Below are 18,058 nucleotides of genomic sequence, written 5' to 3' on the forward strand. Positions count from 1 at the left end.
TCCATTCACAGTGGAAAAGTGAGAACATAAAGTAGCATCAACCCTCTTAAAGATATACAACAGTTGCATTAAGTAGTTTCTACTTAAAGGTGTTATATGTGAGTTTTTGCCATCATTATACAGCCAACGTTAGCATTCACAGCTATTTGGGTACCAGTCCAGAAGAAACCTTGCAAGTTAAGCATCAAACATCATTCCATAGCTGTCTCCAGCCGTGGAAAACTACGCCAATGTTAGCTCTTATTTTGCTTCTATTTCTATCTCCTCTTCTCTTTGCCATCAAATGTGGTTTCTTGCCTGGAGTGGGTGCTGGTGATAATGGTCGCTTGCCAAGAGCTACAGCCATCGCTGCGTTAACTGTTCCATTCACTGACTATGTTTCCTTAAATGGTCTAACCGGGTGGTATTATGGATGGGGGCTAGCTGGTTAGCATGCTAACTCCAGTAGTGGTCTGTGACGTAACGTTAAAACTGTTATTTCTTCACATTCTGTTCATAATTTTAGTTTTTTTTTAATGTTTGAAACTAAAACACTTGCATATAGCACCTTTAAACAACACCTAGTGTTATTGTCAGTCTTAATCGAGCTCTCACCTGCAGAAAGCAATGTGTAAACCTGATTAATTCCTATTTATAATGGGCACATTTTTAAATCAATATCAGGGCAAAACCTCAGAGGGCCCCTGGAGGAGAGTACACGGCAGTAATCGTGCCCACTGGATGGCACATAATTAGATTCTAATTGGACAATAACTAATGAGACAAGGCATGAGTAGTTTATCGATATCTCATGAACCTTTGAATGGAAATTACAGCAGGCGTATTATACAAAGGCCTAATCAGAGTGTACCTTTTTGTGCCGAGCAGACCATTAAGGAATTGACCTTGACAGGCCTGCAGGGATTTTGTTCGCATATTTGCTTATTTTGTCTCCGATTGTTAACATTGGCACATCAGTCAGGGGGAAAAAAGAGACATGAAATTTACAGTTTAAAGTGTTTTTTTTTTCCCCAGAGAAGAGACAGAAATGTGGTTTATTTTGCAGCCTGTGCATTCTGACATGTATTCAGACCACTTTTTAAATCCTCTGCTGCCTAAGGACGGACTAGTCCTTTACTGTAACACTATTGTATATCAACCAGAAATCAGTGTCAGGCTCTGTTTTACATCAGCACGGACAGCAGCCGTGTCTTTTTAGATGTTTTATGTCTTCACCAAATGTACTCAGCATATAGATGAGTTTTACAGCCAACCCCAATCCCAGTTGGCCCCATGCAGCGTGTGCCATTTTCCATTTTCCCTTACTCATTACAGGCAGGGCTGTTGACCTTGTGCTTCTGGTTCATGTACAAGAGCAGATGTGTTGGCTCTGTCGGGCTTAATTGAGTGCAGCAGTACAAGCTATTGTCTGTTGAGGTTTATCAGTCATTAGCCTGATAGCATGCTAAATGTGACATAGATTGCCGCAGTGGGTTTACTCGCAAAAATAAAGTCTGCGAACGCACCCTCGAACAAAGGGGGAGGAAAAGAAAATAATTTGAGGAGGAGAAGACTTTGGTGCCTTTCTCCGAGCCCCTCGAGTATGAGTCGACTCTGGCCCCCACGTCTCCCTGTAGGACATAGAGGTGACTTTGGAAAGTGATCTGTACACCGCTGGGTTGGTCTCAAGTGTCGTCATGGCAAGTTACCGGGCAAATGGATATACGCATCCTCATGAAAACCAACAAAGGGATATGTGGTGTATGTACATATCCAACTTTGTATGTTCAAGGGTGTTCTGCAGCGGAGTGAGCCTGTGCTTCAAGAATCAATCTTTATTAAAAAGGATAAGACTGAAGAATTGATTTAATGAATGCGGCCTCATGTCCTGCAGCCACATGTAATCCACAGAGAATCATTGAGCATGAGCTCAGGGGGACAAAAAATGTTCGTAGAAGACTCATGGAGTGGCCTGTAATGATAGTCTCCATATAATCCCATAATTCCTTGTTTAATTAAACTCTGGAGCTGGCCTTGAGACTCCGCCAGCTCTGTTGCTCTTTTGTTCTCACAGTTGTTATTTGGAGGCAAGGTTTGAGTATTCTTTTGTCCACTTATGTCGAAAGATCTGACTGGAGAGAGCTTTAAACAGACGTCAGAGCGGTAAAACAATGAATTAGACGGCAGGAAACTCACTCAGGCGAGACATTCAGGTGAGCATTATAGTTTTCATTTGAGCTGAATAGCGAAGGGCCTCTGTCAGAGGCAGAAATCTCTTCATACACCCTCTTCTTCAATATCTCCCTTTATTTTCCCTCTCCCACACTTTCTGGACTGGGCATGATGCAATCCAACTAGGCCTGGAGCAACACTGGCACATCACGCCGCCTTGTCAATGTCTCAATGAGGAAATTATGAAAATGTGAATTTTATGACATGAAATGAAAAGGGCCATGTAGTTTGAATAGACATGCAGAGGAGGTGAAAATGATGCAATTTTCTAAATTCAGTTATAACGGTAATGTGCAATGGTAATGCGTATTTGCTGTCAAAAATTTCCCTGTCGGCCTGGATTGTACAGCTTTGTGCTGTATCTATATTCCTCGAGCAAAAATTCAGCTTAGTTGAATGCCTAAAAAGTAATGTAAAATATGTTCTAATTCATTTAATGACAGCAGATGGAAACACATGGGACTGAATGGTTTTGGTGTGATATTGTGTTCTATTTTATACACTTTGGCTGCGCTGTGTATGAGCAGTGTGCCCTGGGCCAATGAGAGAGAAAAGCAGGGTGAGGAGCAGCAAGGTGGCCTGTGCAGATTAACCCCTCTACCCACGAACACCCCCACTCCCCCTCAGCCCTCTGCCTTCACAGCCTCTGGGGCCCCTTTCAGAGGCGGGATTGTGTATCAGGGCCTCTTCTATATTAAATAAATATCCTCAGATTAAGATAATATTCTCCCAGTTGTATATTGAGAGAGGAGTAGCTGTCATTTGAATCCTCTGTGTTGCCAGTCCTTCTCCCTTGAGCAACAAAGGAGGCTCCAAAATGCAGATAGAGCGAGTTTCTGATCAGTTTCAGCTCACATTTGATGCTATTTTCTACAAACAGACCTCAGTTAATTCCCACAAAAGACTCCTTAACTTGTTTCCACTCCATGGCCCTCTGTCCCTTCTCTCCTCACCTCAGGTAACCGCACAGACGACGGTTCAGATGTAGACTCGGAGCCCGACTTGCCCCTGAAGAGGAAGCAGAGGCGCAGCCGCACCACCTTCACCGCCGAGCAGCTGGAGGAGCTGGAGAAGGCTTTCGAAAGGACACATTACCCAGACATCTACACCAGAGAGGAGCTGGCTCAGAGGACAAAACTCACGGAGGCGAGAGTACAGGTCAGGCATCCAGCACGGTGATAGTACACACATCGTTCTGTAGCAGTCCTGCATGAAAACACCTTTTCTCACTTACCTCTAGTGGTGCCTCGTCATGCTCAGTCTGTCCATGTTTTTAGGCAATCCATGTCCAAGAAACCTTAAGGACAACAGGAGGATTTGACATTTTAAAAAATTAAACAGCAACATGTTTTCCCAGAGGCAACAAACCTGATATTCTGGATAACTCCCAGAGCATGCACTCAGTTGTTTTTATTGGAACTAGTTCTTTGGTGGAAAGTAGCTCCAATCAAAACTGTTCAGAGTGAGATCTGTGGATTATCCACTGGGACAGTGATTTAGAAAGACGAGTTGCCAAAACAATTGTTTTTCTTCAGTGTTGTAATCACTGCAAACAAAATTACACTTACCTCCACTGTACTAGAGCAGTGGCAGAAACCTCAGAGTTGAATATTTCAGAATGTGGACAAAACTATCTGCGTACCGAGATACCAGAAGAGATAAGGAAGGAAATATGTGGTTGTAGTTTCTTTGTTATCTGGATGCACCTCATATGTAATTGAACATTAGATATGCTGACTTTAAAGACTCCACCTGTCAATGTGCTGCAGTAGCAAGAGAGACAAACATGTGGCTTGCACAGTAGCATGCAGCCTGTTTTAGAGGCTCACGCTCTATTACACCTTATCCAGGCCTGACAGGGCTCTGCAATGCATGAGCACAAATACTGTAATTCCCCTAAACACTCCCCTAAGAAGCATAACACCCAACTGAATTCACACGCACTTACATAAAGTGTTCCTGATGAAAATAATAGTATTGCTCTCTCACGGTGCATGTGAGGGAGTTTGCTGCTTGCCGTTAGCCGTCATGTTCGAGTGCTTTGACAGTGATACTCCCCATCTTCACACCTCAGACCCGGGAATCTGTCTGACAGCCCGGGTGCCCTGCGGTCGTTTGTAAGATTGAAGGAAGATATGTACAGTAGAGTTATAGCAACAGCTGTTCTTCCAAACACTGAGAGAGCGAGAAAAAAAAGAGGAGAGGAGAGAAGGGGAATGCATTCCTGATGGATTTCTCATTTCGGCCTTTGGCCAGGATCTCATCCCATCACTTTCAAGCTCGCCGCTGCTTGTAAAACCCTCCACATATCACACAGGGTTCCTCATCCTCTCTGGGGACCCTATGCCCCGACAACAACATTAATCAATCAGCCGCTAGTAAAAAAAAAAGAAAGAAAGAAAGAAAAGAAAAGGTCTGGGGCACTGTTCTCCTCTTACCACAGTCGTTCACACTCCCTCTGACCCCCCCACCCGAAAACTCCTCACCGCATGCTAACTGTTCATCACACTACAAACATGCAGTCGGGGTAACTGATTCCACACATGTCTTTGTCCATCTTGAAACCCCCCAACACGCAAGGATGTCCTATATGTCTTAGTGTTTAATGCCTCACTCAAGGGAGGAGAAATTTATCTCGTGTCTGTTATGGGGCAATATATTAGTTTTTTTTTCTGTGTGTGTATGTGTGTATAAGAGGTAAATGTGGACAATGGGTGGGAGAACTGAAAGCTACATCAGTACTTTTTATGGAAAATCTACTCTAACACATTCTCATAATATTAATTTAGGAGTAAATTCAATTTTGCCCTTTGTAGTTTGGTTCCAACAGTCCTAATGTGGCTTAATTTAGCCACACAATTGCACAAACCAAATATTTTTTTAATGGTAAACGGCATGTACAAATGCACCATCCTAGTGAAATTCACAGTCATCGAGGAGGACAGTAACACTTCAGGTTTGAAAGAATAATCCATGTCTGTATTAGCACCTGTGTATTTATGGAGACTGACAAAAATATCTAAACATGAAAGCCAGAGAAGAAAGGAGACGGAGTGACTGCTGTCTCTTTGCTGTTAGATAATAGACTTAAGTGATGTCATGTGAAAACCTGAGGAATTTGAGTCATGGCTATAATTTGTTAATGCTGTTTTCCTCATAATCTAATTCTTAAAGGCTTTGAAAGTCTCAAAAGGTCAACTCAAACTTAATTTTCTGAGAAGGTTACGACGAAAGGGGGTCTGGAAGCCAAAATAAATAATGCCCAAAGTTGCCCTGCAGTTTGGTGAGCGCGTTTGTGAGAAGACATGAGTCCATAGCTGGAAGTTTTTATGATCTGATAGTGTTGTCAAAGCATTTCTCCATACATTTAACTCACATTTAGATAAGGAATATAAAATAAATGTGGAGAATCTTTGTGTAAATGTGAATTTTCTGGGGTGTGCGTGTGTGTGTTGTTTGTATCGCAGCTTTCTGGGAATGTCCACCAGCTGGGCTTTCACATAGGTGCCCAAATGGCCCATCACAGGGCAGGAGAGAGGAGACCCTTTGGCCTGAGAGCAAAGATTCTCCAGCACAGCTGCAATGACGCATCTTCCAGATGTCGTTCAGAGGCTAACCAGTGTTTGGAGCTGAGAAAGAAACTATAGGCAGTGGGGGTGGGAGGTGTTGGAGGGGTCTCACAGACTCATATTTTAACTTGAATTTGTGTCCACGGTCATGGTTCACCGCTGTCCGTTTGTCATTAAACATGGCGATAATGTGGAAAGTCGTTTTCTTTTCAGGTTGGGTGCAGAGGTAAACTGCGCTGGTGCGGCGCAAAACATGGCTGCACTGACGCTCGACCGCCGCAGCCCAAAGCTCTGTTGTAAATTAAAGTGCTAGATTCTTGTGGAAGTGATGAGTGTTTGGCTTAGCGCTGACTCACAACCTAAACTCATAAACAGAGCTAACTCCCTTGTGTCTGCCCTCGCCTGCCATTTTAAGACCCTTTCACCATCCATCTTTATCAGCCCTGCTGCCCCTTTCAGCAGAGCTACCAGCGCTCCTTCACCACCACCACCACGAGCCTCGGCAATGGTTTTATCACCCCGACTGACAAATTGTGGGATATGATCCATATCTCTCAGCAATTAGTTCCAGGCTGTCTCAGTGGGAGGGGGATACTGCCAAGTCTACCTTCAATATATGCTCCGCTGATGCAGTGCGCGCTGCCACTTTCCATCTGATAGCCGCTCAGTTTTAAGAGGAGCAGGCGGCAAAGCCATTCCATGAGCTATTAGAGAATAGAGCATCATTTGTGCCCGTTCCCTCTGAGGAGTGGACCAGGAAGGAGGGGGGTGGCAGGCAATAGGCTGCAGGCCGCTGTAAATCAGCGCTCACAGATGAAGCAAATTACATTCTCCTCTATTTAGACTAAAGTTTTTAAGAGACTGACTCCTGAGTCTCGGCTGAGGCTCATCATCTCAGCATGCCGCCGCCGGCTCGCTTTACCGAATCTGTCACATAGATCCTCTTTCATTACCAATAAACATTCTGCATGTAGCTATTATAGTCAGTGGAATCTAATAAGGTATAAGCATTGCTTTTTACGAAGCGTGCAAATCAATTTGGTTAAAAGTTTCTCTCTTTATCTGTGGCTTGTGCTGGCCTGTTGATGGAATGAGCACTGGAATAAGACCTATATGAGAGTCTGAACTGGCCCTCGTAGCTTTATGTGAAAGAGCAGCACAGCCACATTCAACATTGCAACATAGCTAGTGAAAATATAATCCCATAGGAGGGTATCAGGAGGTAATACACAGTTTCCTGATTGTTATAATATCAGTCAAGTACCAGCGGCAAGAGGGAAAATCACAATGGAGCCGAGTGGTGACAACCAAACCCAACAGGCAGCTGTATTCCCGCCAGTGTGGGTTTATGTTTCATAAAGGAATAAATAGGATTTGTGTAGATTGTAGGGGAGAAATTGTTGCAATGCATCAGTGTGAATGTTCTAACAGTTTCTTATTATTAGAATTTAAATGACTTTGGTACAGTGCTTCTGTACTCCTGATACTTATCAAGCTAATCCCACTCTCCTCTCAAATTCACACTCCTAGCTACTTTAATTAGCATAGTGCCAGTCTGGAAGGCAAGCAGGGAGGGAATCAGAGAGAGAGAGGGAGAGTGAGGGGAAGAAGCGGGGAAGGAGAGAGAGGAGGAGGAGGAGGTGTGAGGGAGTGGAGTGGAGGGGGGGGTTATTGCGTGGTATGAGACAGAAGAGGATTTGTATGTTGAGGCTGGTTGCATCACCCCACTGTGTTTTTGTGGATATGAAGTCAGCAGCACATTTTGTTTTGTCATTATCTCGGCTCTCGCTATTCATCTACCGAATGTTGCAAATTGGCTCCTGAAAGGCGTCACATATTCAGTACTTGTCTTTGACAAAATGATTCATGGAGGATTGTCTGAACGGAGAAATTCTGAAATATGAGTGATCCTATTTAAGAGAAACAACACAGAGAGGTTTTTACTGCAGTGCAGTGTCACGCATTTACAATGTTTTGGAGCGCGTATTATCACTGATCGGCGATAAGAAAATGCAAAATGCCTCTAGATCGCTAGGAATCGATTCTTTTGGCCGAGAGTGAATGGAAGATTAAAGGCAATGAACCCATGCGAGCAGCCAAACTTGAACTGGAGACCAAAATGTGTCACTGCTCTGAATGGTCGTGGTTGCAGGTTTGTTATCCGATTGCCAGGTTTGACGTTTGCATCTAAACCGTCTTCTGGTTGTGCTGTAGAACAACCTTCACCCTTTGTCCTCCTCCAACTGTGTCTTCCTTCAAGCCTCCTCTCTTTTGTTTCACAAGCAGGGCTAAGCTTGACTTCTATAAGATGGGTTCCTGCTCCTCTATCCCGTCTTTCCCTCCCAAAACTTTCTCCACGATGATTCAGAGCTGCAGCGTGGACGCATCCAAGTGCACTGGATGCGGGGAAACCTTTTAGTGCGTGAAAACGAGACAGAAGTGAAGCCACATGAATTCGGCTGCACACTTGTAGGTAGAGAGGGAGACATGGAGGAGCGCTGCAGCTCTCTGTACTGCAGAGAATTAAACCGGATTGGGGGGAAAGCAGAGGGAGAATCTGTGGTCCAAGGTGACTTTGTGATCAGGTTCCAGAGCACAGCCTCAAATCCTCAGCTTCAGGCTGTGTGGTGTTAGTTTGTGTGAGAGCACACGTGTGTTTATGCACAAGCGTGTGCTCGTGATGCATGCGTGCGGGTGTGATAGCGTACAGGCACTTGTGCGCATGTGCGTCACCACTTGTGCACTTGTTTATCCCAGTCTGTGCTGAGAGCCTGATGATTGTTGGAGGAAGCACTCAGTCAGTGACACGTGCTGCTCTCATACATGTACACAGAGTTAAAGTGGACACACTGCACCTGGCATCTGAGCACAATAACTCAGTGAGGCTGCAGCCTCTTTGGTGGTTCAGTGTAGTTTATTAACGCTGCAGCAGGCCTGTTCAAAGCCTAAGAATACTGCCGGTTCCTATAAATTAGGAGCATTGACTTTTCTTAGTGTGAGTTTTCTGGTGATCAGACATTTTAACTGCAAATATGTTTTGAAAGAAACCGAATCAGCAAAATGTTTGCTGACAGCTTATTTCACTTGTCCCCCCCGCTGTATCCGCTAATAGCAAACAAACCACAATTAAACTTATTTATGGCTACATTTAGCCACTTGGTCAGAGTCGAGGAAAGATTGTGGTCTTGGTTTAACGCTGAAACAATCAACAGCGACTTGAAGCACGAGACACAATAAATTTACTTTATTACATTTAAACGAAACCATGATCTTTCCCTAACCTCAACCACAGCACTTTTGTTTGCCTTAATGTAACCACAGATGGGACTCAGGATGTGGTCCCATGGCTCTGGTGTCCTGTGCTCGCCCCCCCTCCGCACAACTTTCATGCTATAGATAAACATGCACTTCCTTCACTGGGAGGAAGGTTACCACTGAACGTAATTCAGGCAGCAATTGCATTTTCTCATGAAAAGTAATTTGCAAAACATTTCAGTAATATAAAAATTCATTTTCAAGGAGTCAGTAGTTTTATGATTACCGGCCAAAATGAAGATGAAAACACAAAACAAGCTCAGTGTTTATGATGGATTTTATTAGCCAAGAAAATGTTGCAGCCATAAATAAATGTATGTACTGGAGAGACTGAAGGAGGAAAGAACTGAAAATGGAAAAAAAGAAAAAGAAGCGACTTCAGCGTTTAAGTGTTTTGTGTCTGCCATGATGGAACACCTCCTTCCTAAGCTTGGGTGACAAAGGGGGAAGGAAGTGAAAGTGAACATAAAAGAGGGGTGGGGTGAGTGGATGAGGTCGGAGGTGAAGTGGCACCGCGGGGTGGGGGGTGGGCGAGGGGAGGGGGAGTGTGTGGAAGGAAGGGGTGTGCCCCCCCTGTGCCCCCCCCTCCCCTGGGCCAGGCAGCTGTTTGTCTGGCCCAGTAGGAGCTTAGTTCAGACCTTGGACCACGCTCCACTACATCCCAATAGCAGAAATTTCACTGGAGCCACACACCACATTTGTTTTGGAATATCTGATTGAGGGATTCAAACGGGGTCTTTGGAGGCGATCGGGCCTGAGATAAAGATTTCCTGTTGGTTTTCCAGTTGCATAATTGAGGTTTGCCCGACAAAGTCGTCGCCTGTTGCGTCTCGTTTTCGTTCTAGTGGGCGCTCACAAGTAAACCAAACTATAAGGAAAAAAAAAGATCACCAGGTCTTTACAGAAGCAGAGACTGTGTGGGAAAAGAACCACATTCAAATTAAGATCTCTGTTGGGCTGAGATCCCTTGTAGGCCTATACGAGTTTATATGTATGTTTGTGTGTACAAAAAAAGAGGCAGCCCCCGAAAGGCAGTGAGTATGTCGCTGTGTAAGTCCCCTTGAAAGTGTCCCCCTTTAAGACCTGTTTAAAAGGGACGCCCCCTCTTTGTGTCCACTGTTCTCCGTGGCGTATGGAGGGGCTTTTGTCCCCCTCTTTCATGTGTCCTCACAATAGCCCGGGCCGTTTGAAACACAACAGTAGATGAACTGCGCTGACAGTGTATTAAACTCTGATGAATTGCCTGTGCGAGGCATAGATCAATGTCCTTCAACCCTTAGCACACAGTGAAGCCCGGGCCTTGTCTTGGTTAAATGGAACAGGTTGCTGGCTCTTTTCAAAGGGGCCTGATTATATTCGTGTTTTGTTGAAGCAGAAGCCTTTTTAAAATGTGTAAATCTTTGCGGTTCAAAAGAGTCCTATTTTTTCCCCTTTTCATTCAGGGAATTGACATTGTGTGTCTGCGCTTTAGTGCTGCTCATTTTGTGAGCATTTTGCCGTTTGCAGCCTCAGAACTTAAAGTCGAAGCACTCTCCTCAAACTGACTTTTAAAGCTTTAAAAACAACCACGTTAAAACAGCACAGCAGTAGCGTACCAGTCAGTGTTTCTCTGTATCTCCAGAGAAGTGATGGCCTCTAACAGTTCCACAAACATACCTGAGGTGTATGATGCGGAGACTAGTGGCCTACCTCTGACCTTTAAATGACTTCTCCCCTCTGAAGGAGGCTTAGGGCAGCCTGTTTACACAGATCACAGCCTCAACCACTTAAGGACAACAGGGACAGACCACTGAGCCTCTATGGCAGCTCCCACAGGGACTGCTGACTCTCAACCAGCACCAGCACCACCACTCACACTAACCAGCAGATTAATCACAGGTGGCAGGAGCCGGCACACTCCGCAGAGGGTCCTCTGCAGTCAAACGCTCACCGCACTAGCATGAATTGAGTTTCAGTGAACGCGGGATAAAACAAAATCAGTTTGTAAACTGCAGGAGGTCAACATTTTAAAGCTGAAAATGAAGAGTTTGATCCGTGCTTTGTTGTTGAAATCGTGCGCTTTCATTTCTCCCGTAGGTGTGGTTCAGCAACAGGCGAGCTCGGTGGCGCAAACAGGCCGGGGCCAATCAGCTAGCGGCCTTCAACCACCTGCTTCCTGGAGGATTCCCACCCACGGGCATGCCGACTTTACCCACATACCAGCTACCAGAGTCCAGCTACCCCAGCACCACGCTATCGCAGGGTAAGACCGACTCTTTCTGAACCCACACTCTCACGAAACAGCTCCATCCCAAACATACAGTATGTTCTGAGTTTAATCTAATTTGGGGTAAAGATTTCATTAGTGCTATTTATTTGTGGCATTTATTTGTGGTATGCCATCCATATTTTATGTTCATCTTAACATCATTATGAATTATATATGAACCATGTGCTGCATATAAGAACCACGCAGCAAGTAGTTATCTTTACAATCACAGCTTTGTCACAGTGGGACAGAAACAAGCCCTCACTTCATTTTTCTTGCGTATTACAAGCCAGGGGTCATTTCTGTGCTTTGTGACACTTTTAATAAACAAAGATGTGTTTGTTGGGTTAAGAATTTTTCAGGAAGGACATTTAATGTATGACTTATGATCTTCTTAGGTTGGGGATTCCTGTTAAGCTTTATTTTTCCTCGATTAGTTCTCACCTGTGTGTTTTCCGTGTTGTTTTCCTGGTGTCAGAGGGCAGCAGTACGTTGCACAGACCCCAGCCCCTGCCTCCATCCTCCATGCACCAGGGAGGTCTGAGTGCCGACAGCAGCTCTGCTTATGGCCTGTCGTCCAATCGCCACAGCTTCTCCAGCTACTCTGATACTTTCATGAGCCCCTCAGCATCCAGCAACCACATGAACCCCGTCGGCAACGGGCTGTCCCCACAGGTCAGTCCAACAGCTTTTTACCTCACCGTACTGCATCAGTATCCTCCCCTATAGGTGGTATTAGCATCCTTCCTCCTCCTCCTCTCACTGTTCAGAAGATGTAATTGTATTTGACTGAAATTAAAATTCAGAAACAGCATGTTCAGCAAAATAACTGCCAGTGTGGGCTTTTATGTTCGCCTTCCAAAGCCCTGGATTTATTCTAGCTATTCTAAATTGCTACATTTGTAAAACAATTGGATTAACATCAACAAATTAAAATTCATCTTGATAGCACCGCTAGTACTCAAGCCGCTCCAAACAGCGGTTTCCGACTTTCCTGGGACATCTAAATCCTGCGCAGCGCAGTGAGAACACATGCAGATGAAATAATTAGCTAAAGCTTATAAATGTAGACCCATAATCTTCTTCACGTAATTGTCTGCAGCTGGAAGACTCCAGCGCTATGTCTGATTTTGCCTCTTGTCTTTACTGCATGATTCCCAGGCAGCTCAATGTACAGAGAGACAGAGGTGCTGTGCTCCTTCTAGTCCTGCTGGTCACTTCACCTGCTCTCACACTCAGGTTCCCAGGTTTCCTAATTGTGGTTTTGATCTGTACAAAGACCAAAAATATCTCCCTTCTCCTGTCACGAAAAGTAGAATTTCTGCACGTGTTTGCTGTGTGTGCAGGTTTGTTTGCTTCCTTTTCTGAAAAAGCGCTGGATTTCACATGTTAATCTCTCTGGACACCTCCATTAATGAGTGTTTAAATGCGTCTCTATGGTAAGGGTTGAGCTTTACAGAGCACAGAATGAAAAATGATTTGTATTGATGCACATCGTGTGTACGGAGTGAATTATACACAATTACCCATCAATACTGGCCAGTCCTGCCCACCCTCACCAACAAGATGTGGTTAACAGGCAGAAAATAAGATTGAAATGGTGTGTAAAGAGTTGAAAATGAATTTCAATGCTGCATTTGTCCACAATTACCCCGTCGTTCACACGTGTTTTATTGGGAGTTTTTTTTTTTTTTTCTTCTTCTTCTTCTTCAAATATTTCTCAAAGCAGATTGGAAACATTCTTGGTATTACCCTCTTTCTTCAGAGAAGAAAGAATTAAGGATTTTGTGACAAAAAAGAGATTTTCTCTCCTGCTGGAGCGACGGAGGATAACATGGAGGCTCACAGCGTGTTTGATTGTTAATCGTGGCACAGGGGCTTTAACTGCTAATGCTCTCACTGCAAACCTGCACAAAAACACCAGGAACATGGAGTCGTTTTTTTTTGTTTTTTTTTCATTAATGGCTCTCTCTAATACTGGCATGGGGTACACTGTCGCTTTCTCTCCCTCTCTGCACAGGCATTCAAGAATGTGTTAGGATATTAAACATTTCCTGTCATAGTGAGGATTAGAACAGGAGCCTTTGGGCAACTGTACAGCATGGATTTTCAGTATTCAATTACTCTATCAAGTGGGTTTGATGAAAGTCTTTATAAAAACCCACCTGAAATGCAGTTTATTTGTTTTCTTTAAGTCGTTTATTTTATTCTTAAGTTAAGTTATTTATTTTTTTTTAATCTTTTTTATAAAGGAGGGAGGGTCATATGCATGTGGAGTGGATGTTTTGATGTGTCACACCATGTTTGCACTGCACAGAATTGAAATGTATTGAATGCATGCAGAATGCTGTGTGGCATTCCTATCAGTCTCTCAGCATGGAGATGAATGTTCCCACTGACAGCAGAATCAGAGTTCACTCTGTGGTGCAGCATCCTGCTGGGCTGGGCAGCCTCTCTCTCTCTTTCTCTCTGTGTCTCTGTCTCTCTCTCTCTCTCTCTCTGTCACTTCACAAACATGCAGCAACACACAAAACTCACACAATAAACATTCAGTTTTCCTTGTTCAAAGTCACACTTTGTTTTGTCTCTGCGTGCACTTAAACAAATTTTACTCGAACAGCAAATCAGCTTCAGCTTCAGGAAAAAAAAAGATCGCCACACATTCGACACCTTACAGTTTATTTTTCATGACTTGCAGCATGTTTTTCCTCCCCTGTTTTCCCCTTCCCTGTAATGGAAAAAAGCAACACAAACGGACTCTCTATCGAGATGGAAATGAGAATTTGATATTGTAAGTTACAGACAGCATCTGTTTGCGGGAGATATGCTTGTGCATTGGTATGTGTGAGCTATTTCTTCAAGTGTCTGGCATTGATGGCCTAGCGGTTGCTGTAAAGATTGACAAAAATTCTCTGATTCCCAGTAAATGGGCTGCGGTGGCGAGGTGCCAAGTCTGTAATGGAATCCTGCAGCGTTCAGCAGTCCCGACAGGAGCTCGCGTCCATCCCAATCCCATAACCTATCCCGACAGCACACATTTTCCCATTACAGGCGGTGGAAAAGCTATCCACACTCAAACTGGTTGCTGTCATTGTGGGATATACAACATGTTTGGCTGGTTGAGGGAGGCAGTATATTAGAGGTGGTGAGACTGAAGCTGTGCATGGCTGGGCAAAAGGTATGAAACCAGAAGTGTGTTTTGTTGTTGGTCTTGTTTCATTTAGCGGCACAGCAGGTGTTGGAAAGAGGGAAAGGCAAGGGCACGGAGGACAGGCATTCCTGTATTTTTCAGCCATCTCTACCTGAAGATTTAAGCTTACGTCTGCCTTTTCATTTTAATACTTCATTTGAAATGTGTCAGCCTCTTTAGTTGCCATCATGATGCTTCAAATTTGAATTTTTGTATAAAAACGAATATTTGCCTTGGACAAACGGCGCCGCTTTCACTGAAGAGGTCACGCTTTGACAGACAACGCACAGTCATCTCTCAAGAATATTGTAAATTTCCAACAAGGCCTGATAATAAGAGACTCAAAAGAGCCTTGTAGATAGTTTTGAAATGATTCTCTGAAGCGGTGTTCATGGTCATTGCATTTGTTGGGGAGACATTTGGGCTGAATTCCTCATTACTGCATGACAGGGACACCTGCTGGGTGAGGAAAGAAAACAACTGAACTGCACTGGAGAGCTGGAGCCATGCAAGAGGAGCTGAGTGGCACAGAGCTTGGGTTTTCGCTCCTCAGAGAAATGTCTAGAGATGATAACAACAGGGGGAGAAAAAGAACAACAAAAAAAGCATTTCCCCTGCAGAGTAAAAGTGGGAAATGCACTGTTGAGTGCGAGCAGTGATGTGGTGTGGTGTTCACAGATTATTCGAAACGATAGGGAGACATGATAGGACCAGTTGGAAGTCAGTGAACTCTGTAGGTGTGGTGGATAAAGATTTTATTTCTGTTTTGATGAAGGAACTTTGCAAAGTTCTGTGAGGAACTTTTTTTTTCTGTTTTGCAGTTTTATGAAAGTGTTGTGTGTTTTGGAATGACAAGGATGTGTGTGTGTGTGTGTATCTGAGGAGGGCCTTTGGGCTGTGTGAGTGGGCCGGGCCTCCACACACACACACACACACACACACACACACGTACACGGGATCAGAGGCAGAGCGGCTCTCACCCCTGCCTCCCTTTGATCTGTGTCCCCAGGCCTGCCTGCCCGCGCGGCGCTGCACCGTACCACGCACGCTGACACCATGCTCACCAGCGACTCCCCACAACTGTCTGAGAGAGATAAGCCAGGGGAGACTCCAAACTGTGCTGCTGCTCTTCCATTAGCTAGCGCAGACGCTTCTTTTAAAAACGGGATGAATTATTTTTAAGAAGCAAGCTCTGCCGTTGCCAAAAAAAAAAAAAAAAAAAAAATGGAGAGGGGAAAATGTACGGAACAATCTGGAGCTCTGGCTTCATTCTGCCTCCCTCCCTGACTTCTAACAAGACATTCTGCACCTGAATACCAATGAGAGGGGGAGATTCATGTAGTCCCCCACATTATTAAAACTTGGGCATTAAGCCTCTCACCGGGCACTGTGTCAGCTGGCAGGCTCCACTGACAACAAATCAAAGGGGATGAGCACATAGCCTGCATTCATAGCTCAGCCACTCGCAGCGCAAGAGGGGGAATACATACTGGTTAATTAGAACTCCCATTAAAACAAATACTGTTTCAATTTGGCAAGTATAAAAAAAGATGTAAGAGGCTTTCAGAAAAAAGAGACCTGCTGCTGGCAGCTGCCAAGAAAATCCAGGGACTGTAAATCATATCCACTGGCTATACTGTTTCTGAACAGATTATTAGTGTTTGCTGTTGTTTTGCAACACTTCTGAACTCTGAGGAAAGATTCTCCATCTGTGACACCAGAAATGTACCTCTGCTCGCACTGTGGTCGTCGTGTTGCGTTGGCCTCCGTCCTCCGTATGATAACCTATCTTGGGTTTGCCTCAGCAGTTAGCAGGCAGTCGTATCTGCCCAGCCTTTATGAAGTGTGACAGAACTAACAGCACTTTTATTTTTTTTTTCTCTTCCGTCAAAACTCGAAGCCTTTATGGTACTTTTGCAGAAGCAAAGAGCGCCACTTGTGGAGCACATCACGGTCGTAGCTGCTGCTTCACATGCAGACAGCGCTGCAGTTTACCAGCCGTCTGTGTACCTGAGCCATTTGTTGCTCGCTGCATCTTCTAGGTCTCTCGAGCACCCGAGTGAAGCCATTTCCCTTTTCATTCCAAAATATTTTTGGTCGGAGCTTTGTGTATTCATAATCTATTTTTCACCTACCAACCTTCCTTCCCTCCGTTTGGCTTTTTGTCATCCCATGATGCCTTGCCAATAGTGCTTTGCTCTCTCTCCCTCTCCCTCTCTCTCCCCACCTTCCTCTCTTGCTCCAACTCTCTCCCCTGGAGAGGCAGCTCTTCTCCCTACGCCCAGATGAAAGGCTATGGCGGACAATAAAAATGCTATTTAAATGCAAGGGTGTTTGTGTGCGGGTGAGAGATATTTCCTGCTGAAAGTGAGCTGCTGCATCCTGATAAATAGTAAATATAAGGGAATGTGATTTACATTTATCTTGCAGAGGCAGCCAATATGAATTTCAGTAAATCCTAGAAGATGGGGATTTAAGGAGGAAAATGACTGAGACTGATTCACATGCTGTGTGTCCCACGCAGTTGAAATGCCTATAAGGTGGAGAGTGGTACTGCCTTTATTAAAGTATAGGCACAGACCTCGATCCTATCTAAAATACCTATTACACACACAGGCATACACTGTGTCACAGGCTCATCTGCGGAGATTTCCAGCCTCATGCACACACAATTTGAAGGTGACTTGCACAGAAATAATAATAATAATAATAATATCTACTTGTGATAGCAGGCTGCTGGGCAGGTGAAGTGTCTGCGGGGCATACGCTGATTGACCTATCCCCGCGGGGTCGAGGGTCAGGGTGCACAGGGTTATGGGACGGCCGGGGGAAGACGGAGGGCCTGTTTGCTGTGAACCTGCCCCGCTAGCCGGAGGTTTGGGATGTTGTCTAGCTGCATGTGGTTCCCGTTAGTTCCAGATGCCACTCTGACAGGTGCATGGCTGTGATTAATACTCTCGCTGACTTTTTCTCTCACCCACGTTTTCTCATTCGGTCCCTCCTTCCCCTCTGTGTCTTCTTCCTGCCGTGTCCCTCACGGGTTTATTGACTTTCTCCACCATACTCCTCTCATTCACTGTGGCCTCTCTATATGTTCATGACCCATTAACAAAGTTTATCCAACACTCAGTTTTCTTAACCTTTGTTTAAAAAAAAAAAGAGAAGGTATGAGTATCTCCTGCCAGCGTGCTTCATTTCACGTGCCTCCTCTTTTCTTCCTCCTGACAATAAGATGAGAATATGGGAGGTGGTTGGGTCCTCAGCTGGTTGTCTCATGCAGCAGCTCTCCCCTCTCAGTCTCCAGCTGAGAGCTATTTCACTATTTATTTACATGTAATTATGGCTATGAGGTGCAGATATTAACACTGTCAAGAACAATTTGACCTGACATTTTTCACTAGACCTGGCCCCTGCTGTTTTTAGCAAACAACCCCCACCCCTCTCCTCCTCTTCCTCCTCCTCCTCCACCTCCACCTCCTCCCCCTTTTCTCTCCTTCACTCCCCTGATCCGCCTCGCTTTCCTCC

At 44.7% G+C, this 18,058-nt stretch overlaps 1 protein-coding gene across 2 annotated transcripts in view; it reads left to right on the plus strand.

Moving 5' to 3' along the window:
• pax7a (paired box 7a) overlaps positions 1–18,058 on the plus strand; it is a 46,772-nt gene that overhangs the window by 19,024 nt on the left and 9,690 nt on the right. For both annotated transcript variants that reach the window (XM_018700656.2, XM_018700657.2), the window contains exons 5-7: positions 3,170–3,369; positions 11,172–11,337; positions 11,822–12,018. In XM_018700656.2, coding sequence (XP_018556172.1) covers positions 3,170–3,369; positions 11,172–11,337; positions 11,822–12,018 — 563 coding nt within the window. The remainder of the gene's footprint in view (positions 1–3,169; positions 3,370–11,171; positions 11,338–11,821; positions 12,019–18,058) is intronic.

The sequence above is a fragment of the Lates calcarifer genome, linkage group LG20 (genome assembly GCF_001640805.2).
Source record: "Lates calcarifer isolate ASB-BC8 linkage group LG20, TLL_Latcal_v3, whole genome shotgun sequence".
NCBI lineage: Eukaryota > Metazoa > Chordata > Actinopteri > Centropomidae > Lates > Lates calcarifer.